This window comes from Carcharhinus amblyrhynchos, chromosome 6, assembly GCF_965287045.1.
Source record: "Carcharhinus amblyrhynchos chromosome 6, sCarAmb.v2.hapA, whole genome shotgun sequence".
NCBI classification, from domain to species: domain Eukaryota; kingdom Metazoa; phylum Chordata; class Chondrichthyes; order Carcharhiniformes; family Carcharhinidae; genus Carcharhinus; species Carcharhinus amblyrhynchos.
The window spans coordinates 108,485,551-108,511,163 of NC_137329.1; the positions used below are offsets into that span (position 1 = coordinate 108,485,551).

Genomic DNA, 25,613 nt, shown 5'->3' on the forward strand with positions numbered 1-25,613 from the left:
ACCAAGAATTAATATTATATCTATATATTTATCATTGCATACTCTGTTCTTGTCACTGATCTGTATATTTGCAGAAGCTATGATTAGTGTTTTTCAGCAGTGCAGATCTCACTTGATAGGTAAATTTGACATTAGAAATAGCAACCAGAGAAGACCATATGACCATCTGCACCTTCTTGAATGAGGTGATTTGAGTGTTCACTGAAAAGAGTGCTTTCTTGATTAATAAGAATTAATAAAAGTAGTCATTACATTTATATTTCATAAAATCATAAAATCCTACAGTGCAAAAATAAGCCATCTGACCCATTGAGTCTGCACCAACTCTCTGACGGACTACCTTACCCAGGGCCTTTCTCCCACCCTATCCCTGTAATCCTAGCATGGCTAATCCATCTAACCTACAAACCTTGGGACACCAAGGGGCAATTTAGCACAGCCAATCTAGCTCACCTGAGAATTCAAATTGAGAATTGTACTTCCTCCTTATAATCACCACTTCTAGTGAATACCTGTTAACAGAACTGTTTTACAAAGTTATAAAATGTTTCCCACCTGGCATATTTTACGATGTTGTCTCGCTGCTGCAATGAAGAATGGAGTTAATCCATTGGCATTTCTTGCATCAAGGGAGGCTCCATTCTCTAACAGTTCCTGAACGATATCCTGTTAACCAAATATAGCATCCAAATATAAATCCACTAAACATTCATTGAAAAGTGAGCAATGTTAACCCTTCAAACATTGAAATGCAATTCAGAAATAGCTGCTTTGTTTTTGACTCTGAAATTTCTCAGCCATCACACCCCAAAATATTTTGCATGGTTGGCAAGGGCAAGGTTTCACTTGATGCTTTAAGGAAGTAAACACCCCAAAAGTCAGAAGAATGTGCTGGATCATTGCAACATTTAGGAAGGGAGATGCCCTATATATCAGAGACATGTAGGAGGTAAAGCAAATAGATTCCATACAAAAAGAGAGGCTACACCACAAAATATTTAGCATGAATGGTTCCAATGCAATTGGAGCCAAATATAACACATTGCTGCAGAGCATAACTAAAAAACAAAATAGACAAACTTATAAGCCTCAATAAAAGGAAAATCATTGCCACTATCTTTACATTGGATATATTTATGTGGCAGTCACAAACATTGCCCGTACTTATTCATGTTTACACATTTTAATCCTTTCATTCGCATAGCTTGAATGATGTCAGGACGTACTTTAATATTTACTATTTAATTACAAGCTTCTTCTCATTTCTCTCTAGAGATGACTGACTGATATTTTAATTGCTAAGTGGGAATAGAATCAAAAATAGCCAGATACAGCCTCAGAAACGTTTACATCATTCTGTGGTGATAACCCATTGTTAGCAGTTGGATTTTAAAAACAATAGTTAGCAGGCCTTCAGGAAGGATCATGCTGCCATGTCGCTCTCCCACAATTCTTTGTTTGCTGGCCAAATCATATTTTCTGTTGATGTGTTCCCTTGGTCAGTAGAATTGAGCACCTTCCAACATCAATCCAAGTTACAGTGACCAGCAGAAATTATAGGGCTAAAATCAGTGGGGAGTGGTTTCACCATCCATCACTTATAGCAGGTAAATTGCATGAACAACAGTCTGCTACAAGCAGTGGGAACAGTATTAAGCTAGTAGATCTTGTTAATTAATACACTTCATTGTCCAATTCAATTTCAAGTATAAATCAAGTTGCACCTTATTCAGCATTTACTGTAACTGGTCTGGCATAGGTACAAGGCAGCACGGTGGCACAGTGGTTAACACTGCTTCCTCATAGTGCCAAGGACGCAGGTTTGAATCCCGGCTTAGGTTACTGTCTGTGTGGAGTTCGCACGTTCTCCCCGTGTCTGCATGGGTTTCCTTTGGGTGCTCCAATTTCCACCCACAGTCTAAAAGAGTGCTGGTTAGGTGCATTGATCTGAACAGGCACAGGATTGTAGTGACTAGGGGAATTTCACAGTAACTTCATTGCAATGTTAATGTAAGCCTTACTTGTGACTGATAAATGAACTTTCACTTTAAATATCAATACAATTATATATTCCAGATATGAATGGCAGGTCCCAATCCAATTTCCTATACCTATGATTTAGGAAAAAGGGAAAAGATTACCTGATATGATGGATAAAATATGTTATAAACTGAGGCATTTTGATACAGTAAGAGTGAAATTAGATAGAGCTAGCCTACTGATGCAATGTGGACAGAGAACAATCACTTTACTTTAATTAGGCCTCAGGCATGCACAATATCGACACTGTGCCTTATATTAATTAAACTAGAAAGCTGCAGAATCTTGCTGTGAGAGTCGAGCAGCTTGCTAGTGAAATCAGTATAAATTTCAGGCCCTCGGGTAGATCAAGCAAGGAGTTAGGCCTGCCAGTTTGAGAGGCTAGGTGCACTGGGGAAGAAGAAAAGGTTGGGGATCGAATCTAGCACTTTCACATTTCTGCGATATGAAATAATTCCTCTGGCTGCTACATGTGCTAATGTCATATGATAATTTAACAAACAGCAGTTGTATTTTCTGGGTTTAGCTATGATTCAATTGGTAAATAGCAAGTTCCTCCCACTCGGCAGAGCAAGTACCAGTAATGTTTCTCTAAAGCACATCAAGCACCATCAGCTTACCGATGGTAGGTGTTAATGGCTTTGAGAAACAAAAGGAAAAATCAGCAACCTGCTTGCACCTGTTAGCAAATGGACTATGCTGGGCGTAAATGGAAATATACTGGTGGCAAAACACCACAGGAAAATATATTTCTAAAGAATATAAGATGCAGGTGAATGGAAACATCATAGCAATACTTACAAAATGGCCTTTCCGACATGCCAAATGCAGAGGCCCATTGCTGGAAGCTGCTTCTTTTGAATGGATAACATCAAGATCTGAATCCTTGAAAAACTGAAGCATATTTTTCACAACTTGGAAGTTACCGTTTTTCACAGCTTGGAAGAAAAGTTGCTGCCAGTGGTCTGGACTGCCAGGAAATACTTGGTACAAAATGCTGTTATAAAAATGTCTTTTAGTTTTTGTCATAGGAATGTTTTCCTTTAAATAAAGGAATTGGGTGAACTTCAAATCTCTCACATTCAAATCTCTCACAATACTATGGAGAGTATATAAACTATAAATCTAATGCACAGATACATGTGTTATAAACAGCATATTCATCTATCCCAAGACATTGGATACATTTCCAGACCTTTCAAAAAATAGGTAGAAATATGTCAGTCAGGATTTCAAGTAACTCGTTGAATAAATACACTCACTGTAGACAATCAAGCCATAAAAACAGATAGGTCCTTAAATCAATCTATGGCGATCTCCCCTCTCTTTAACCTTCAGATTAAGGATGGGGTAGATGGACTAGCCAGGGATCCTGCTCTTAGGCATTACCAGTATTCTCCTCATGTTGTTGAAAACGCATAAGTACTGGATGGGGCAGGGTTGGGCTAGGTTGCAATGTTCCCACAACAAAGTATCCAATCTCTCTCCCATGTCCTCACTTAACATTAAATCACTAATTCACCAGGCTACAGGCTGAAATATTCCAGCTGTTCATGCTGGTGGGATTCTCCAGTCCCGCTGGCAGCGCACCCCACCCATGGGTTTCACCCCGACGTGGATAGCATGAATGGGAATTCCCACGGACAGCTGTTGGACCAAAGAACACTGTCCCCCCCCGCCCAGGCTCGCTCTCTCTTGCTGCCCCCCCACCCCGGGCTCTCCCTCTCCCTCTCCCTCTCTCTCATTCCCCCTCCACCAGGCCCTCTCTCTTTCTCGCTAATAACGGTATCGCATTACTAGCAAGTAACGCAATACCTCCCACTAGTGGAAACACGTGGCTGGGAAACCGGAGAATCTCACTCACAGGCTCTGCTTTGAGTACACACACTGATTCCAGTGCAAACTGTACCGAGTTTGCACCTGTTTTAAAAAGTATGTACTTTCCCTGAGCTTCTGCTCCAATTAATTTCCACAGCACCAAACACAAAATTTGCCATGAGTCTGCACTCATGGTAGATTTTCAAATGCAATATAAGAAGTGTTTTAAAAATATTGCTTGGAAATGATGCCCAATATCTTGTGGGAAAGAGAAGAAAATACACAGGATAGAAACAAAAGCAATATCCAACTGAGTGCATTCAATTCAGAAAGCTAATCCCAAGTTTGTTTAGGAAAGGAAATCTGCCATCCTTACTGGGTCTGACCTATATGTGACTCCAGATCCACAGTAATGTGGTTGGTTCTTAAAATGCCCAATGAAATGCACTAACTTCAAAGGCAATTAGGGATGGACAGTAAATGCTGACCCCACAAGTGATGTCCACATCCCATAATGAATATAAAAACACCATTTTGAAAGACTTCTCTGAACTGCAATAGAATGCGATACAAGTGATTATCAGCATTCTTACTGTACTTACCACGTGTTCACCTTCAGCTTCTTATTTTTTCTTTTGCATTCAAAGAATAACTATCAGCAAAACAAAATGAACTTTAGTCTACATAATTTAACAAAATTAATACACAACACAAAATGAGGTTATCTCAATATTGTACTTACATGATAATCTGGATAAGCATTTGGATTGATCTCAACCACACCAGTTAATGGAAGTTTCAAGATTTTTCGAACTGAAACTAGGTATGAAAATGTAATGAAAATAAGTCATTGCACATAATCGACTCTTTCACAGAATTCTTACACCATTCCAAAATATACAAAATCTTCATCTTTCCAAAACTTGATAAAGAAGAAAACGATTTCTCCAGAATTTGCTGGAGCAAGGTATCTTATGGAAATTTTTATCTTCTTTAGCCCTGGTTGCTAGAAGTGTGAGGTGATAATGGTGGAAAAGGCAATGAGAAATCTCGGACCTGAGTGAGTGACAGCAGCAACAGTGTATCTTCCAATGATCAGTTCCAATTTTCCAATATAACCAACGAGTTTTAAGAGTTGAGAAATAAACAAGAGGAAGGAATGAGAAAGGGGGTTCAAAATTTATGTCCTTTTCACAGCAAGTTGCTTGAATTGTGTGACAGGATTTTGCAACTTGCTGATCTAATTACAATGAGGCAAGGTGTTATTAAATGTGCTTCAAGCCTAACCATTTTGTTGCATTGACTGTTCTCTGTCCAAATGCTCATTGTGTAATATGTATCGAAGACACTGGGGATGAATCCCCTACTCTTCTTCAAAATATCGCCACAGGATCTTTTGTGTCTACCTGAGAGGACAGACAGAACCTTGGTTTAACATCTCATCTAAAAGCTAGTGCCTCCAGCACTGTAGCATTCCTTTAGTACTGTACTGGAATGACAGTCTAGATTTTTGAGCTCAAATTGTGGAGTGGAATTTGAATCCACAACCTACAGATTCAGAATCATGAGTGCAACCAACTAAGTAATCACGAACACCGTAAGAGTAAGCCGACATCAGTGCCCAACTTTCAAAATTTAAGTTGAGATACACTGTACATTTTAATACAATGAGATGAATAGATCATTCAGTAAAAATCTTCCACAGAAATAATGTACAAATCATTGGACCGTGTTGACAAAATACACTATTCTGCTTTTGAAATCTGAGTGGTTGATTTAGTAATCTGCATTCCTGACAGGTATTAGTTGGAGCCCCTTTTAAATTTGATTCAGAAGTACATAAGGAATACCTGAAGTGCCTTTTTCTCTGAAACAAAATTGTGTATCATCAAGATACAATGAAATGTTAATTTTGGAAAGAGAAGTGGAAACTGGACATTCAGCAAATTCCATATCATAAAACTATTTTAGGGTGCAGATTAATTTGTCACCCCAACAATTATAAATGTGCAATATAGGCAAATGTTGATTTGTGATTATTACCATTAGATTGATATTCTGAAAAATCTTCTGTAAATTTCTTAGTCTTCTTATCTTGAAGGACTATTTTCCTGCTTTCTGGGAAGGTTTCTTTCTCAGTTGCAAGATAGAAGTAATTTGTCTGGGTGGGAGCAATTGTCAATGACAAGCACAGATCATTCATTGATATATTTCTGAAAGCAGAAGAAACAAAAACACAAAAATAAATTCCAATCACTTCCTCCTCTCTTCAATTCCCATCTCCTATTGTTTAGGTCTTCCCCATAAGGTGAATCATTCCTTGACTGAGGCAGAAAATATACAGATCCAAATGTCACTTCCAAGGTGGCTACGGAGGCTGGCCCACTAAGGGATGTTTCTGAATGTCAGTTGCTCCTGGGAGGGATAATAGTTGGCCCTCTCTGGGGCACCTTCCAATAGAACGAAGAATGGTTCCTGCTATGCTCACTGTGTGCATGGATGGTCTTTAAATATGGTTCCTGGATCATTGAAGTGCTGACTTGATGGAGAGGGGTGGTGGGAGGGTCAGGGAGATGGCAGGGGCAGGGGGGTTGGGGATTGGTGGTGGTGAATCAGAAGCCACCTGTCAACGATATATCACGGAACCCCCGCATGGTTTCATTTTCAACTGAGTCCCACAATATATGACGTAAAACACCACCATTGCCATTGGCAGCCTCAATGTTGCTTTTCCCGCCCGATATCGGACTTTGACAGTATTGGAGAAAGTTCCGGCCAATGAGCTTCAACTAAATTGGCTAAAGTCAGACAATATTACAGAAATGGAAATATGCCATCTTGTCAGTAGTTAGGAAATGGATTTGAAGTTCAGTTGAGGCTCAGATGGGACACAGAGCTTGTATACAGCCTGGTTTGGCTTGAATGAGTGCTCAGGAAGAAGGATGGAAGATAGAAGGAGTAAGCATATCCAGTATTGTGGGAAACTGAAGGTAATAGTTTTGATCTTCCCAGCATTCAACTGGCAAAATGTTTGGCTTATCCATTGTGCTGAGAGAGTAAACTGGAGATCTGCATTGCCATCTAATATTTATATTATTGCAAAATCACATTAACAGGGTGCTTAAACACAATGCAATATTAATCCAAAACTAATAGTCCGAAATGTATGAAATTTCCTGGAACAGGGTATGAAATAAGGTTCCTATCATGTTATTCAAGCAATACTTAATTAAAACCTTATGAGGAATGCCAAGGAGATGAACAGCTGGACCTACATCTGTGAATCTATTTGCCTCTATAAGGTTCCTCCATGTATGAATAGATGCATTATCATTAACAAATGAAGATACTTCCCTTTGTAATGCATGTAGATTTAGCAACAGAAAAATTGGCATCCAATGGCTATGAGCCATTGACAGCAGCAGGACTAAACATGACCACAATCTCATGATCGACCACATCTCTTAGTCCTGCATTATTGACAAACTGACCATCAACCTTTGTTCAATGGGAATTCATAAGCATGTGCCAAAACATCTTCATCAGATTTACCAACTCATCCAAAATTGCTCAACCATTTTCCTGAATGGGGGCATGAATCTTGCAGATGTTGCTGCTGGGTTTTTATATGTGTGCTATCCACAGGATGCAGAAAAGCAACTCAGTAAACATGTTTGGACAGCACCTTTCAGACCCATCTCTTCCACTACTAAGGATAAGAACAGCATGTCATGGAAACAGGTTTGCCTTGCCGTTATATATTATCCCAAAGTGCACACATCCTGCTATTCCTTGGTCACAACCCTGAAATTTCATCTATTGATTTGATTTGATTTATTGTTGTCACATGTATTAGCATAGTGAAAAGTATTGTTTCTTGCGCACAATACAGACAAAGCACACTGTTCATAGAAAAGGAAAGCATAGCTAGGGTACAGAGGAAGATCAATTTAATGCAAGGTAGATGCACTCAGAAGCCTGATGGCAGCAGGGAAGAAGCTGTTCTTGAATCAGTTGGTACGGGACCTCAGACTTTTGTATCTTTTTCCTGATGGAAGAAAATGGAAGAGAGAATTGTAGGGAGCACCTTCCGCAAAGTGAATGCAGAGGACTAAGGAGAAAGCCTTCCACCACTTCATCAGGATTTCTGGGGATGGTCACAAATGAGATTTCTCAGCCATGGCCAGAATTCTCAGGGCCATTCACATCCCACGGCCATTGCCAGAGAGAATGGAGAATTCGGCTCATAGCCAAATCTCCGTTCATTGTAGCGAGATTGAAGAATCCCAGCTGCCAATCAGGCCAGGAGAATCTAGTTCCATATCCCAAGTACAAGTTTTTGCATTTCATTCCAGCTCTCGTTACATCCTCGTCAATATACCAACAGTGATTTTTTAAAATGTTATTTGCCACTTGCTAATGATTTGCTGGCCAAAATAGTTTATTTTGTTTTAACCAGAGAGAACCCATGTTAAAAAAGCTGTAAAATCATAGAATTCTGACAGTGGCTTTCCTAAGGAGGCCATGTGGCCTATCGAGTCTGTACTGACCACAATCCCACCCAGGCCCTATTCCCATAACCCCAATGCATTTACCCAGCTAATCCCCTGACACTAGGGTCAATTTAGCATGGCCAATCAACCTAACCCGCGCATCTTTGGACAAAGATGGATAAAGATATCTTACTCCAGAGGATAAACAAATTCTTGGTATAAGCTTGAGCAGCACTTGATCGCAAAGGGTCAGGTACAGCATAGTTTACCAGATAAAAGGGTGGAGATTGAGGGATAAATATCTGATGTAAGCAAAGTTGGATAATTGCGTTGTGACTCAGCACAGTGCTGGGAAATAGCTCATTGCCAGGCTAGCTGTAGAGTGAAATGTGAAGGAACACTCATTCAGTGTTGAACAATGGGTTTATGGACAAAATAAATGTTCTGTCAAGAATCAATGACATTTTTGAAATTGACATTGGTTTCTTGTTGATAGACAATATCGAACATAGACATAGACATAGAAATTGTAAATCCCCATACGAAGAAAAGAATATGGAATGGATTCTCTTGCTTTGATTACAGATGTACAGGACATGACCACAGGCTTTTCCAGCCTTAATACATCTATTCAAATGCTTTCAAGCAGTACCAGTTACAATTAACATTCGCCTGCAAGCAAAGTACACCCTTTTACCATCACAATAAACTTGTCTGATTTACAGAAAGGTTTAATTACTGTTAGACTATTACAGTCAGCAAAGCATTTTGTGCTAAAAGATGCATTACACCATCCTTTTTATTCCAGGCATAAGATTATTTTGACAGTGCTGACAGCAGTTCCTGCTGTTGGGAATGCCCCCAGGAGATCACTGTGACAACCATACACTGCAAGCACGCTGACTCAAATAGGATCTGCCTAAAAGGCAACATTTATGTTTTGTTTTTCTTTTCTCCAATTATTATTTTCTCTTTTGTTTTTGCCTTCTCACTCTCCATTCCTACACTAAAAATGTGCATCATTACCCGGAGGAATTTGCTGGAATCAACTTCGCAGCATCTGCCAATCCTGACACATCAGGAGATGCTGAAAGAGTGATCCAGGTTACTCCCCTCCATTCTGTGGGGAGCCTTCAGTTTTTTGTTACCACTCCCAATCAGCAGGGCTGGAAGCTAAAAACTTGCCACGTAGCAGGGGTTGGGGGAAGGGAACTATGTCTTATTCAGTAAACTTGTGCATTGCTGAAGCATTCACGACCAGAAAATGATCTCATCTGTTCTCTCCACAGATGCCGCCTGACCTATTTATTCTATTTCAATCCCCAACTCCCTCTTGCCTGTCAGGGTTGGGGTTGGAGGGAGTGGTGAGGGAGGGGGAGGGGGTACTGAAGGATGTTGTTGATAGTTAAAATTGAGCTGCTTATTGCAAGTACTTGATGAAAATATTTCCAGAGGCGGATTGGACATGATTCTTAGAAACTTCTCAGCCCATGGGGGGAATTCTACTTACTGGGAGCTAAGACCATGGCAGGGTAGGAATGTGGAGTGTTTCCCACAGCGGAGGCTGGCGGGGAAACATGCCAAATCCTCTGGCACCAACCTAATTAATTATGCAGCTGGGTGTTTTATATAATATTCTGTGGAGGGGCGGGCCTGGATGACACATGGTCTGTCGTCCTGTCTGGGCGCCATATTGAAAAGACATCAACATCACTGACCCACTGATGAAGAAAGAAGGTGGAGCTCCTGAAAACGAAGATGGATCTCCGGGAGAACTCCGAGGCTGGAGGTTGGACCCCCTGAGAAAGGTGACAGATCTCCAGAAACAGTCCAAGGCTGGAAGATGGACCCCCTCCAAGACATCGAATCTGGATGATCCACCACCTGTTGACGCTTCCCCAAAGCCAATGGCTGTTTCAGGGACTAGGTTCGCCATCAGTCTTCATTCTGAATTCCCAAGGCATGGTTCAAGTGAGTCCCGACATCGGCACCCCACATTGTTCTAGATGTGTTTTACACCAGCGTGTTTTCCTGCTGGCACCACAAAGAATCAGGCGTGTGTGGTCAGATGTTTAGCTGCATCCACTAGCGGGACACAAATTTTTGAGTTTCATACTGGCCTTCAGAAAGTTTCACGATATGCCACGGTGGGCAGCAATGGAAGATCCCATTGTAAATTCACGCTGATATTTGGGCCCCCTGCCGGGCTTAGGAGAATTCCACACTATGTTTCCTTCACTCATTTGCAATATATCAGGGTTGTGGGGCAGGGTCTGGACAAATCCATGTAGATCCTTTCTTTTCATGTTATGTATGAATGTCTCCACAACTGTCTTCAGTGCTTTTGATCTTTGTAATATCTCATGGAGCTTCTTTGATTTTTACCAAATGTTGTCTTTCGAAAACCGCATTAGTGTAGAAAAATCTATTTTTTGATCAAGACAATGCCATTGCCAACAGTGAATTTAATCTTTTCTTTGATTTGAGCAGTGATTGGAAGAAGTGACTATTGTGTTAAATTGTTTCCTCAACAGAGTTGAGATTAGAATTTAGCAAATGGGAGTCTTCAAGTCAATGAAAACATATCCTTCATTCCACAAAGGCTACTGTACAAGGACACCATGAATACAGATCAATATTATTACTGCTCTTCCTTGTAAAACTAATTGCAAATAAGAATAACAAAAGAATGGGGGAAATAATTATATTGGAGTGTAGAATAGCACCATCTCCTGGTGTAGGAAGTCATTCCTACTGCACAAATGTCCTGTCATTCGGCTTTGGTTTGATGGTGCACTGTCGCCATCAGTGCCCCTCTGAAACTGACCACAATATCAAGGTGCAAGGGGATGAGCAGATTAGCATGGAATTCCTGATAGTTGTGGCCTAGTGGCTTAGGGTTCTCACACAGGCTGCACTGTTGACAATCTATGAAATCAGCTAGAAATTCCCCATCTTCACATTGTGGTTAGAAAGTTCTCAAAAGACTGCATCTTATTCAATCAGGTATAACTGAATTCTTAATGGTGATGTGATTAATAAACATTGATGAACAACAGCAGTGGGCCTGAAAATTTAATGTTATGATTATGCAGAGTTGTTAAATGATTAATCAGTGGGACCTTTAAGCTAATTGTTTTCAATCTTTTTAAAATTCCAGATCGTTTTTGGATGATTTATTTTAATTGCTTGCATTGTTAATTTTAAAAAAATTTTCTTCAACGCGTGTCACCTTTTGAAATTACCCGTCCACTCACAGCACATACCCGTGAGGCTAAGAAACAATTTCTAGGCCTCTGCCAGTGAAGCTTAATAACCAGCTGCTCAGAGGCACACAACAGTAATTTGAGCCTACTCACCCTTCAATTTTCTCTCCATTATGAAAGCCAGCGCTGATACTTAAAAGAAAAAAAAACTGTTGATAACAAATATCCCTATTGAGCACATGAAAATGCCATCCCACTCGACTCAATCTTCAATACGTGCACTAATTTTGTTTAGTTCCATGAAACAAAGAGCTGCAATTTCTGCTGGAGCTGATTTTCCGAAGATTTTGGCATTTTGAGCGAATGTGCTGGGAACTTTGCACTTTCGCATACTGCACATGGCTGGTCTTAAGGCCAGCCTTAATTATACATTCAGGAATGCTGCTGACAGACCTTACAATGGAAGAACAACATAATCCAGTTTTGCTGCCATGAACTAATGTGAGCATTTAATAATAAGAGGTGGCATGTGAAGGGCAGCATTTTATCAATCTGCCCAAATTCACTGTGTGGCAAAAATGAAGGGCAGTGAAATGATGTCGGAGATCAAAACGTATTCAGCTAGGAGGAGTCTTGCCAACAGGAAAATAAATCGCTGGTTGAAAAAAAGGAAAGCAATAAATGGAGTCCCCAGACAAAATATAGAACCACCCCATTTGAAGAATGGTGAACTAGATATGCCGCCGCATAAAATGTTATCAAGTCATAGAGGCATATGGTGGGATTTTCCAGCCGCACACACCCCAAAACTGGAAAATCCTGCCTGAAGTCAATGCCCGTTTGCATGGTCCATTCCAGGCAGGACGGGTCCACCCCACAGAGTCATGCAGTGCAGAAAAGATTCTTCAGCCCATCAAGCCTGCATTGAAAACAACTACCACTAAAGTCACACTAATCCCATTTTCCAGCACTTGTCCTATATCCTTAAATGTTATTCTATTTCAAATGCTCATCCAATTTTTTTTTTGGCCTCCACTACCTTCCCATGCTTTGCATTCCAGATTCCCACAAAGCTCTGAGTGAAAATGTTTTTTCTCAAATCCCCTCTGAATCTCCTGCCCCTCACCCTCAATCTACTCCTCCTTGTGATTGATGCTTCAACTAAGGGGAACAGCTGCTTCCTATTCACGTTGTCCACATTCCTCAGAATCTTATACACCTCAGTCATTTCCTCCCTTAGCCTTCTCTGCTTTAGAGAAAACAATCCAAGTGTATCCACTCTCTCCTTAAGGCTCAAATGTTCCATTCCAGGCAACAACCTGACATTAAATCGGTAATTTGAAAAAAAGTTATACGTGTTTTATCTTTTTTATATCGATTTTTATATATTTTTAGGTATTTGTGCAGACTCAATGGGCCAAATGGCCTCCTTCTGCACGATAGGGATTCAATGAGTCTATGTGTGGGATCTTCTGGCCGTGCTTGTCAAAAGACAGAAAATTCCGTGCAAGGTCAATGAACCTTTCATGGTCTGGGTCCCGCCCGCTACATTACCTGTAGTGGGCGGGAGGGGAAAACTCTGTTGGGTGAGTCTGTTATAGAATCGTAGAATCACTACCGTGTAGAAGGAAGCCATTCGGCCCATCAGGCCCCCACTGACAACTACCGCACCCAGGCCCTATTCCCGTAATCCCACATACTTACCCTGCTATCCCCCGACACTAGAATTAATTTAGCATGGCCAATCAACCTGTACATCTTTGGACTGTGAGAAGAAACTGGAGCACCCGGAGGAAACCCACTCAGACACAGGGAGAATGTGCAAACTCCACACAGTCCCCCGAGGTCAGAATTGAATCTGGGTCCCTGGCACTGTGAGGCAGCAGTGCTAACCACTTGCCACCGTGCCGTCCATATGAGTGTTCTATGACCATATCCCTGGGCTGTAAGTTTACAATCTACCCCTGAGTTTATCATCACATACACTCCATGCAGTGTATTGAGCATCTGATACCATCCCATTGTAAAGGACAAGAAATCCGTGCTAGCTCATTTGCAAACAAGGTATCTTGAAAAATTATATAGGAAATTATTTTTGCAACTTCAATAAACTGTTTGATCCATAACTCATAAGAACATAAGAAATAGGAGCAGGAGTAGGTCATCTAGCCCTTCGAGCCTGCCCCGCCATTTAATAAGATCATGGCTGATCTGAAGTGGATCAGTTCCACTTTCCCACTTTCTCCCATAACCCTTAATTCCCTTGTCTATCCGAAATCTATCTACCCGTGACTTAAATATATTCAACGAGGTAGCCTCTACCACTTCAGTGGGTAGAGAATTCCAGAGATTCCCCACCTTTTGAGTGAAGAAATTCCTCCTTAACTCCGATCTAAAGTGCCCCCCGCCTTATTTTGAGACTGTGCCCTCTAGTTCTGTTTTCCTTTTTAAGTGGAAAGAATCTCTCTACCTCTACCCTATCCAGCCCCTTCATTATCTTCTATGTCTCTATAAGATCCCCCCTCAGCCTTCTAAACTCCCATGAGTACAAGCCCAGTCTATTCAATCTCTCCTCATAAGCTAACCCCCTCATCTCCGGTATCAGCCTGGTGAACCTTCTCTGTACTCCCTCCAAGGCCAATATATCCTTATGCAAATAAGGGGGCCAAAACTGCACACTGTACTCCAGTTGCGGCCTCACCAGTGCCCTGTACAGTTGCAGCAAGACCTCCCTGCTTTTATATTCTATCCCCCTCGCTATAAAGGCCAACATTCCATTTGCCTTCTTGATCTCCTGCTGCACCTGCAGACTGAGTTATTGCTATTCGTGCACAAGGACCCCCAGGTCCCTCTGCACTGTAGCATGCTGCAGCTTTTCACCCCTTAAATAATAATCCCTCCTACTATTATTTCTACCAAAGTGGATAACCTCATATTTGCTAACGTTATACTCCATCTGCCAGGTCCTCGCCCACTCACTCAGCCTATCCAGATCTCTCTGCAGACTTTCCACTCCCGCCATGCAATTTGCTTTTCCACTCATCTTCATGTCATCAACAAATTTTGTTACCCTACACTCAGCCCCCTCCTCCAGGTCGTAAATGTAAATGGTAAACAGTTGAGGCCCTAGCACCGAACCCTGCGGCACGCCACTAGTCACTAACTGCCAACCAAAAAAGCACCCATTGATTCCAACTCTCTGCTTCCTGTTAGATAACCAATCCTCAATCCACGCTAACACTTCACCCCCAATTCCGTGTACCCCAACCTTCCGCAGTAACCTTTTGTGAGGCACCTTATCAAACGCCTTCTGGAAATCTAAAAACACCACATCCACCGGTTCCCCTCTGTCTACAGCACTAGTCACATCCTCATAGAAATCCAATAAATTTGTTAAACACGACTTTCCCTTCACGAATCCGTGCTGCGTCTGCTTGATCAAACCGTTCTCTTCTAGGTGTCTTGCTATTTCTTCTTTGATGATGGATTCTAACATTTTTCCAACTACAGACATTAAGCTAATCGGCCTATAATTCCCTGCCTTTTGTCTGCTACCTTTTTTAAACAGCGGCGTAACATTACCCATTTTCCAATCCTCCGGCACTTCCCCAGAATCCAGCGAATTTTGATAAATAATTACTAAGGCATCCGCTATTACTTCTGCCATTTCTTTCAGAACCCTGGGATGCATTCCTTCCGGTCCCAGGACCTTGTCTACCATCAGTCCCATTCGTCTACCAAGCACTACCTCTCTAGTGACAGTAATTGCATTAAGGACCTCATCTCCTACCATCCCTCTATCTTTAATATTCAGTAAGCTATTTGTGTCCTCCTCCGTGAAGACCGACACAAAAAACTTATTTAAAGCCTCAGCCATTTCCTCATTACTCACCGCTAAATCCCCCCTCTCATCCTCCAAGGGTCCAACATTCACTCTAGCCAGTCTCTTCTTCTTTATATATTTGTAAAAACTTTTACGATCATTTTTTATATTTAGAGCTAGTTTAGCTTCATACTCTATCTTTCCTTTCTTTATCGCTTTCTTAGTCATTCTTTGTTGTTTTTTAAATCTTTCCCAATCTTCTAATTCCCCACTATTTTTAGCCACTCTGTATGCATCAGCTTTTAATTTAATACTCTCCTTTATTTCCTTCGATAACCATGGCTGGTTATCCCTTCTTTACCATTGGAAATTTTGTCCATACTCAACTGGAAGAGCTGTCACTTCAGAAGGGGAAACATCAAGATGATGGGGCAGAATGTGTCTGTGAAGGAATGGATTGACAATTGTGCTGTAAGTCACCTAGGCTACCAGGCAGGCATGGTGGCACAGTGGTGAGCACTGCTGCCTCACAGCACGAGGGACCCAGGTTTGATTCCTGGCTTGGGTCACTGTCTGTGTGGAGTTTGCATGGTCTTCTTGTGTCTGCATCGGTTTCCTCCCACAGTCCGAAAGACATGCTGGTTGGGTGCTTTGGCTGCGCTAACTTCTCCCTCAGTGTACCTGGACAGGTGCTGGAGCATGGTGACTAGGAGATTTTCATAGTAATTTCATTACAATGTTAATGTAAGCCTACCTGTGATACTAATAAATAAACTTTAAGGTAGGCAGCGTGATACTGAACAAAACAGTAGGCCGACTTCAGCCTGTAAAACCACCTGCTGCTGCATCAGAGGTTGTTTTTGTATAAATACAATCTGCGTAATCATTTTGAGGACATACTCATCCACAATATGGAGTAAGTCACAGAATTACCACTTTGCGGACAGTAAACATCATATAGTAAACAAATTGCAGGGTGTGAATGAATGAATGCATCTGCAAGTAATCAAAGATCAGTAAAGCACATTAATTGTGGAAGAATTAATAAAATACTGGTTGCAGTTCATTACCTTGGCACCATAACTGTCTCAAACCGCTCTCTCAATTTCTGAGAAATAGTCTCCTTTGTCTGTTTTTGTACCTTGTAAGCAAGTTCAGTCCAATTCTGACAGAAACGCACATCATATGCAGCATTAAGCCATCTCAGCTCTGCAATACAAATGGTTAATTTTCAATATTACACCAGGTTTTCTGTGCCATTGCTTCCAGAAGTCAGTAGGTATGTTATTCTATTACACATACTATGCAACATATTTTTTAATGGCTCAGGTAAATGCAGGAAAACACCAGAAGATTTTGTCTCCCACTGCACCTTAAAATCTGGTAGTAATTTTAAGGGAGTCTCTAAACAAATATAGTTGTAGAAAACTCGTTTAAAGTTTTGAATAACTTGAGGACAGATCAATGTAAATCAATTGGCCCTTAATAATTATTTTACAGTTGTTTACAGAACTTGCTGCATTCTGGACAACAGGCTCTCAAAGTGGTTGAGGAGGATGTTCCAGGTTGTAAATAGGTAGTAGATGGATAGCTGTAATGGGAGAGACAGTAACTTCATGTGAGAGTGGTCATTGATTGTGGTATCTATTTACATTGAGTGGGATTGGTGGGAAAGCAGATCATTATGGGCGACGGGGTTTAAAGTTTATTTATTAGTGTCACAAGTAGGCTTACATTAACACTGCAATGAAGTTACTGTGAAAATCCAGTAGCTGGCTGGAAATTCACTGGTGGTTCAGTGGTTAGCACTACAGCCTTACAGTGCCAGGGGGTCAGGTTCAATTCCAGCTTTGGGTGACTACCTGTGTGGAGTTTGCATGGTCACCCTGTGTATGTGTGGGTTTACTCCCACAGAACAAAGATATGCAAGTTAGGTGCACTGGCTAAATTGTTCCTTAGTGTTCAAAGATGTGTAGGGTTATGGGAATATGTCTTGGCTGGGATGCTCTGTCAGAGAGTAGGTGCAAACTCACTGGGCCAAAAACCCTCTTTCGGCACTGTAAGGATTCAATAACTATTGGGATCTGGACAAATCGCAAAGGATCTCCTTAAGTCCGGGAGATTTGTGTTTTTTCATTCGCGGCATGTTGGCATCATGGGTGAACAAACGTGTATTGTTGAACACGAACCATCTAGGACATAACAGGGTAAGGCCATTTTAGAGACAATTAAGAGTCAACTACTTAACATAAGAAATAGGAGCAGGAGTAGGCCATCCAGCACCTCGAGCCTGCCCCGCCATTCAATAAGATCATGGCTGATCTGTCGTGTCTCAGTTCCACATTCCCGCCCTCTCCCCATAACCCTTAATCCCCTTGCCTATCAAAAACCTATTAACCCGCATCTTAAATATATTTAGCGAGGCAGTCTCCACCACTTCAACGGGCAGAGAATTCCAGAGATTCACCACCCTTTGAGTGAAGAAGTTCCTCCTCAACTCTGTTCTAAACCGCACCCCCTTTATCTTGAGGCTGTGCCGTTTAGTCCTACTGTCCTTTCTGAGCGGGAAGAGCCTCTCCACCTGTATCCTATCCATCCCATTCATCATCTTATATGTCTCAATGAGATCTCCCCTCATTCTTCTAAACTCTACCGAGTACAAGCCTAGTTTATTCAGCCTCTCCTCATAGTTCAACCCCCTCAACTCCAGTATCAGCCTAGTAAACCTCCTCTGCACTCCCTCCAAGGCCAAAATATCCTTGCGTAAGTGCGGCGACCAAAACTGCACACAGTACTCCAGCTGCGGCCTCACCAGTGCCCTGTACAGTTGCAGCAAGACCTCCCTACTTTTATATTCAATCCCCCTCGCTATGAAGGCCAGCATCCCATTAGCCTTCCTGACCACCTGCTGCACCTGCAGGCTGGGTTTTTGCGACTCATGCACAAGGACCCTGAGGTCCCCGAGGCTATAAGACTGCAGAAATATGGCAAGTTTCTTTCCCCAAAGGATATTAGTGAAACAGATGGGTTTTTGCAAGAAACCATTAGTTTCAAGGTCATCATTACTGGGTACTAATTTTTTTATTCCAGGCTAGCTTAACTGAAATTAAGTTCTTTAACTTGGCCATATTTGAACTCAGATCTCTAGATCATGGTCTCTGGATAACAAGTTGAGTGATAACCACTCTGTTACCTTACCCAAATGTGGGAAGCTGTTCAAGGATGAGAAGTAGTGGGAGTGATACACTGGAAGCAGAACACTGTGGCTATAGCAAGGGGTAATGTTGGGATGTGGAGCCATAAGGGTTGGCAGTTGTGGGTGTGGAAGGTGGTTGAGGAGGGGTTTATCTGTATGTGGAAGTATTGGAAAGGAAATCTTGTAGGTGGCAACAGGAAGAGGAGGCAGTTTTCAGGAATACAAAGGGCAGAATTTTCCATTCCAGGCTTAGGTCCTGTGGCAGGGGCAAGAATCGGGAGTGTTTCCCACCATGGGGGGCAACGCCCTAGTGGTATTATCACTAGACTATTAATCCAGAAATTCAGCTAATGTTCTAAAAACCCAGGTTCGAATCCTGTCACGGCAGATGGTGGAGTTTGAATTCAGTAAGAACATATCTGGAATTAAGAATTTATTGATGACTATGAAACCATTGTTGATTGTCAGAAAAACCCATCTGGTTCACTAATGTCCTTTAGGGAAGGAAATCTGCTGTCCTTACTTGGTCTGACCTATATAAAACTCCAGAGTCACAGCAATGTAGCCGACTCTCAACTGCTCTCCAAGGGCAACTAGGGATGGGCAATAAATGCTTGCCAGCCAGCGACACCCATGTCCCACAAAATAATTTTTAAAAATGGAGACCAATGTGAATTTGTGCTGAATCGCACAATGCTAGTCTAAATAATTATGCAGCAGAGGGTTTCCCAACATATTGTACAAAGGGTGTGATGTGTGCCCTGCTATCACATACAGACATTGTACTTAAAAGGCACCTGGACATTAACTTCTTTGTCATGTTCCACTATTGAAGGAGGAGATGGCCTACCAATCCAGGGAGCTTTGACCTCCAAATTCACCAATGCTTCCCTCAAAGTGCCACTCAACACAGTGGAGGCCAAAACGGGTGTCCTCAACTCTGAGGCTGGAAAGTGGAGGTGAGCTGTGTGACCAACCCTACATGGCAGAAAGGCACCAGGTGGTCAGTGCCAACAGCCTCCACCAGAAGGCTGCCCTGCAATGCTGGAAGTGGCCTCATCTGCACTGCCAGTGTAACTGAATCCTCAACTTCTCATACTCACCTCACTGAATAGCACAGGGAGCATGGCCTCTGTGACAAGGGCTCCATTTGTGCAGCCATGTGTAAGAGTTACTGTGATAAGGTGATCCCTCATAGACCCATTGCAGTCTAGACGTCTGGAGGTTCCCATGGAACCTTCATTGCCTCCCATAAAGGGACGCAAGACGGCTTCACAGCAGTCACTGGGTAAATGATGATTTGCCATGACAGGCAGGAGAATATGTTCCCACCATCATTTCATGCTGGCTAAAAATGGATTTTTCAGCTGCATTGTCCATGCATCCCACAACCCACAATTAAACCTGTTGTGGGTGGGATTGGAAAATCCACATCAAATAATATTTTGTTGAAGGGCTGACACGAGGAGAATGTGCAAACTTCACACAGACAGTGACTCGCGCCGGGAATCGAACCCAGGTCCCTAGAGCTGTGAAGCAGCAGTGCTAACCACTGTGCTGCCGTGCTGCCCATTTTAGGCCCATTCTTTCCTCCCAACTTGTTTCTCTCCAGCACAGCCACCTGCAGATCGAGCTTTTTGTAATCCACTTGCTTATTACTGTCACATATAGTGAAAAGTATTGTTTCTTGTCCGCTATATCATTCATAGAGAGAGTGCAGAATGTAGTGTTACAATAGTCTGTGTGCTAGTGCTTTATTTTAACTCCTGGGAAATTTCTGTGCAAGATGCATTTTAGTGAAGGGAAATCTCCATCCTGATGAACAGGTGTTGTCACAATTATACAACTCAGCAAAACTATTCAAACCAAACCTATTTTTTATACATTGCCTTCACTTGTCTTATACTGAAAGGGGCTTGGAATAAGGAAGCCTTTTTAGAAGGGCTTTGGGAGGGCCACAGCTGGAGTCTATGCTTATTTAAAGGACAGATGTACTTGCATTGGAGGCGATACATCAAATTTTCACTAGATTGGTTCTTGGGATGACAAAGTTGTCCTGTGATGAGGCTGAGTCACTTGGGCCTAGAACCTGGATGTTTAGAAGAATAAGCATTGAAACAGAAGGCTCTAAAGAGGGCTTGACATTGTTGGCTCTGAGAGATTGTTTCAAGGGGCAATGAAAACAGGAGCCTGAGAGAAGCAGATTGCTGCTGGATTCTTCAATCACTAATGAAGAAGATAGTTGGACTTGGGCTTTCCGTTAGGGGAGTCCTGGGCAGGGCGGGGGGGGGGTGTCGGGGGGGGGGGGGGTGGTTGGTCAATCTCATTCCGCTGGTCGACGGGCAGGGTGAGCCAGTAAGATCATGCAAGAGGCAAAAAACTGGATTTGCATCTGTTTTCTTGCCTCTCACAATCTTACCACACACAATTTCTGGTGAGATCAGCCTCATGCCTAGGAAGGGTGCGAGACAGATCTCAATAATTAGATCAATGGATTTAAATATTAGTGATTCTGGGACAGAATTGTCCAGGATTACTTGCCTAAGCAGCCTTGTTGGTGGAGGCCCTCACTGGCGAGGAGCATGTATGGTCCCCATCAACAGGGGGAAACACCTGTCGTGATGGCCTTGATGGTGGTACCGGAGGCCATTGAGGCCTCCCAGGAAATCAGAGGAAGGTGGGCCACGCCCCTTGGGCAGTGCCAGCCTAGACACAGTGTGTCTAGTGGGCATCCTAGCACTGCCCACTAGACACACTGGCACTGTCAGCCCTGGCACACTGGGCCACTGGGCACTGGGCAGAGCCAAGGTGACGAGGCCTGAAGGTGGCCTAAGGGGAGGGGAGGGGTGGGTCCTGGATGGGAGTGGAGCCTAAGGGGTCATGGGTGGTGGGGAACCTGTGCATTCTGCAACAAGGATCGGCCAGGTGGAGAGGAAAGCTGTACACTCTGCAACCGGTGATTGACCAGGCCAAGCTGGTGGTGGGGGAGGGGGGTGGTTTCTGCTAGGCCTGCCACACCCTCTACTATGAGCTGCCGGCTTTCTGGCTATCAGCCAGAAATAGCCTCCCCGACAGGTAGGAAACAGATTGTGCATTATTTTTTGCACAGCATGGTGTAAGAATGGACTTGTGGCCTCGCCAAAAAAAGTAGATGTGAAACCCTCCCATTTTCATTCTCGTTCAGGGCTTTTGGTAAGATCGTCTCCTTGGGTTCTGAACACATTGGTGATGGTTCATTGACTTGGAGAAGTCAAAGGATTTGGGAGATTGCGACCGTGGTTCAAAGGGGAAAGTTATAGCAAGTGGGGATGAGAAGAGGTTGCAAATAGGAGTTGGGAGAAAAAAAGTATTTGCGTTGGACAATGGATCCAATTTTCACAGGGTTCAAGTGGATTGGAATGTAGAGAACAACATCACTCATGTTGGAGATATATTTTGGGAGCTGAGAAGTAATGGAGCAGCATTCAATCATATAGGAGCAACAAGCTTGCATATATTTCAATTTAGGTAGGTATTTTTCTAATCATCCCACGTAACATTGGCAGGAGACTATGGAAAATCTGGCAAAATAGCATAAAGCTGTTGACAACATTCCTCCAGGGTTTCAACAGATATTTCATCAAAATTGCGACAAACAATAGAAGATATCCCCTGGAAACTCATAGTCAACAAATGTAGGCGTGACAGCCCGCAAATGGACAAATTGAATGAAAATATCAGGAAAGGCAAGTATTATTGGACCTACGCAGCATAAGCAAGATAAATTACATCTTATTTATCCATGCTTCATTTCATGGACTGTAATCTGTAAATTGCACATGTTGGAATGGGTCCCATTGGCACAGAATCTTGTAAGTGGTCAGCTAGCAAAATGCTCAAGAGCCATACAATTTAAAACATTTTAACAAACAAACTAAATGACATGCAGATCCCTACATTTCTGTTTGACAATTCGAAATCCTTTGAATAAAATTCACCTCTCTTGCATTATTGAAAGTTAAAATAAATGTCTAAAAGGAACAGATATTAAAATTGATAGGCAAATAGGTCATACACAAGGTGAACAGTTTGTACTTTTGTAATGTAAACAATCAGTCCATTTACCATTTTTTGTTTCCTCTAGCTTCTTCTGTAACTTGTCCTTTTGAATAGACTGATCTGACTCCAGGTCATTGACAGCGAAGGTTTTCAGTTGTGACTCTAACTTATTCATTAAAAGATACAGCTCTCTCTGACACAAAGAAAGAAATGTTTATTCCCAAACAGCTCACCAAACGCACCACATCAAGTTTTTAGATCGACTGTTTGCACTCAAGTTTCCCACCATCAATTTAACTTAACTGAAAGTAACTTTGTGTCTGGTGAAAGGATGTGGGGTCAAGCGTCCATTCAACAACTGATTGTACAATTTAGGCTGAAACACTTCTGCAGTGCTGAATAACTGCTGTTCTTTTGGATGTGACAATCCCTTGTGCCAGTTATCATAGCCCTACCTAATGTTAAAAATCTAACAGCATTATATTCAAAGGTGAACAAAATTCACCCACTGGCTTCTTAGTAAAGAATGGGTGTTGCATTTTTCTACAGTAAAACAGTCACTGCATTAAGTGAAATAAAGTCCAAAGATGTGCAGGTTAGGTGGATTGGCCATGCTAAATTGTCTCTTGGTGTCAGGGGATTAACAGGGTAAATACATGGGGTGCAGTGATGGGGTCTGGGTGGGAATGTTGTCGGTGCAGGCTCATTGGGCCGGCATGGTGGCACAGTGGTTAGCACTGCTACCTCACAGTGCCAAGGTTGCAGGTTTGATTCCCAGTTTGGGAATCTGCATGTTTCCTCCTTGTCTGCATGGGTTTCGTCTGGGTGCTCCGGTTTCCTCCCATAGCCCGAAAGGTGTGCTGGTTAGGTGGATTAGCCATGTTAAATTCTCCCTCAGTGTAGCTGAACAGGTGCTGGAGTGTGACAACTAGGGAATTTCACAGTAATTTCATTTCAGTGTTAATATAAACCTACTTGTGACAATAAATACTTAAACAATGGGCTGAATGGCCTACCCCTGCACTGTAGGGATTCTATGTTTTGATTTCAAATATTGCAACATAATAATTGACATTACAAATATAAGCATTATTTATTATGTTTTGTTTGAATGTTTCTTTTTTTTTACTTATGTATGTTACAGGGTTGTTAGAAAGGACATTTTTCCAAAGAAAAGCAAAGAATTCCCTGAGCTGGATTGGAAGAAAGAATTGGAAGTCTCCTAACTGGAGCATTAAATATTCTGTTTGTGTGTCTATCCAGGATTTCTGCCAAAGTTACTGCAGAGCCCTGGAGTAAATTCCTAGTATAAGATTCATAGTGGGAGATATTTAATTCACTGCCTCTATTTTGCATCTGAGAAATGAATAGTTAGGAGTGACCCCTGAAGGTCGAGGCTCATCCAATGCCATAATGAATGCAGTCTGTAAATAAGCAGGCAGCTAGCTTGCCTGAGAAAGAGGCAAAGTTGCTTTCTAATTGGTGTTCCATGGTGGTTGTCGGAACACAATGCTTACATCACATAAATTCTGCCAGGTCTTAAATGACCAAACCACAGTCCTTAAAGTAGTACTCTGGACGATGCTCAAAAAACGGCGACAATATTGTTTTCAAAGCTTTTTTTCTGGATTCAAGAGGAATTGGAGTGTCACTACTGGCCTTAGAAAATCAAAGTGGCTCAATGGCCTGAGTCCAGCAATCTTGGCACTGCTACCATTTCTCTCTCTGTATCCAGGAGTCTTTCAACCAGCACCCTTGGTGTTAAGGTTAGCTAAAGGTTGTCAGGCCTTGACTGGTGAGCTTCATCAGGACCCCAGTTCACTGCTTCCATTCAATTGAACTCAACTAATGGGTTTGAACAAGTGTCAAAATTTTGCGTCATGCATCAGAGTGACAGAGAGTTGGAGGGGTGTCAGCACATTTAGAGCTGGAATAGAGGCAGAAAAGATCACTGGAAAGGCAAATGGGATTTTGATATATACAGGCACTGAATGTAACTGCAAGCAAAGGACTTGAATTTTTACAGCTATTTATTAGGATACATTTAGAGCATTGTGTGCATTTCTGAACACATTATCAGCAGAATATCAGAACCATGGAGAGAGTGCATTGAAAATTAATTTGAGCACTGAAGGATTAGAGAACCTCGAAATATTGGAGATTTTCCACTGGAACAGCAGAAGTCAGGGCTGATCGAATATATGCTTTCAAAATTATGAGAGATTTTGTCAGGATAAGTTTCCACAGGTTACATGGGGCACAGTTTCAGTTTTATCAGTAGTTGACTATGAGAATTAGCAGTGACTGTTCTCCGACTAATGGTCATTGGAAGAAATATACTGATGGAGAGAATAAAATTTAAAAGGAAAGTGAATAAGTATCTGAAAAGGCAAAGTATAAAAATTCACAATGAAAAGGCAAGAAAATGAGCATAGAATAGATAGCCCTTCAATGAAACCCAGACAAATGCAATGGTACAATGGCTTCTCGCTGTTTGTAATTTCTACGATTCTACTCACAATGCAGTTTGTAACTGCTCTGGATTGTTTGAACTTGTAGCCGCATATAAAGATAAAACACATATAGGCACACAGAGCCTTAGTATCTGCCTTCAAAGAAAAATAAATGAAAATTAATTTTAAAAACGTTAAATGACAGCAATACAAAGGTAATTTTTCTTGCTTTTTGGTCCCTATGCAATTTTCATGTTGTTACCTCAAGCAGATCTTGTGATGTAAAAGAGGTTGAGGCAGAAATAAGTTCTTCCATTGTTTTTAGTGCAAGATTTGTAGTCCATCTATGAAATTAATCACATTTGAAGGATAAAAAATGAATGGAGAAAAAAATAAGTCATGCTATACTAGGGTGGCATTGTCGCACAGTGGTTAGCGCTGCTGCCTAACAGCACTAGGGATCCGAGTTTGATTCCCAGCTTGGGTCACTGTGTGGAGTGCATGTTCTCACTGTGCCTGCATGGGTTTTCTTCTGGTGCTCCAGTT

General features: G+C 42.0%; 1 protein-coding gene across 4 annotated transcripts in view; it reads right to left on the reverse strand.

The window, feature by feature from the left end:
* The window catches only part of LOC145344204 (transient receptor potential cation channel subfamily A member 1-like), a 71,410-nt gene extending 46,010 nt beyond the window's left edge, over positions 1–25,400 (reverse strand). For all 4 annotated transcript variants that reach the window (XM_080191168.1, XM_080191166.1, XM_080191169.1 and 1 more), the window contains exons 1-9: positions 25,330–25,400; positions 25,134–25,223; positions 22,681–22,807; positions 16,451–16,589; positions 5,902–6,071; positions 4,601–4,677; positions 4,461–4,510; positions 2,842–3,037; positions 556–666 (exon numbers count right to left, since the gene is read on the reverse strand). In XM_080191168.1, coding sequence (XP_080047294.1) covers positions 556–666; positions 2,842–3,037; positions 4,461–4,510; positions 4,601–4,677; positions 5,902–6,071; positions 16,451–16,589; positions 22,681–22,807; positions 25,134–25,223; positions 25,330–25,383 — 1,014 coding nt within the window. In that variant the 5' untranslated portion in view covers positions 25,384–25,400. The remainder of the gene's footprint in view (positions 1–555; positions 667–2,841; positions 3,038–4,460; positions 4,511–4,600; positions 4,678–5,901; positions 6,072–16,450; positions 16,590–22,680; positions 22,808–25,133; positions 25,224–25,329) is intronic.
* Between the last annotated feature and the right edge of the window lie 213 nt (positions 25,401–25,613).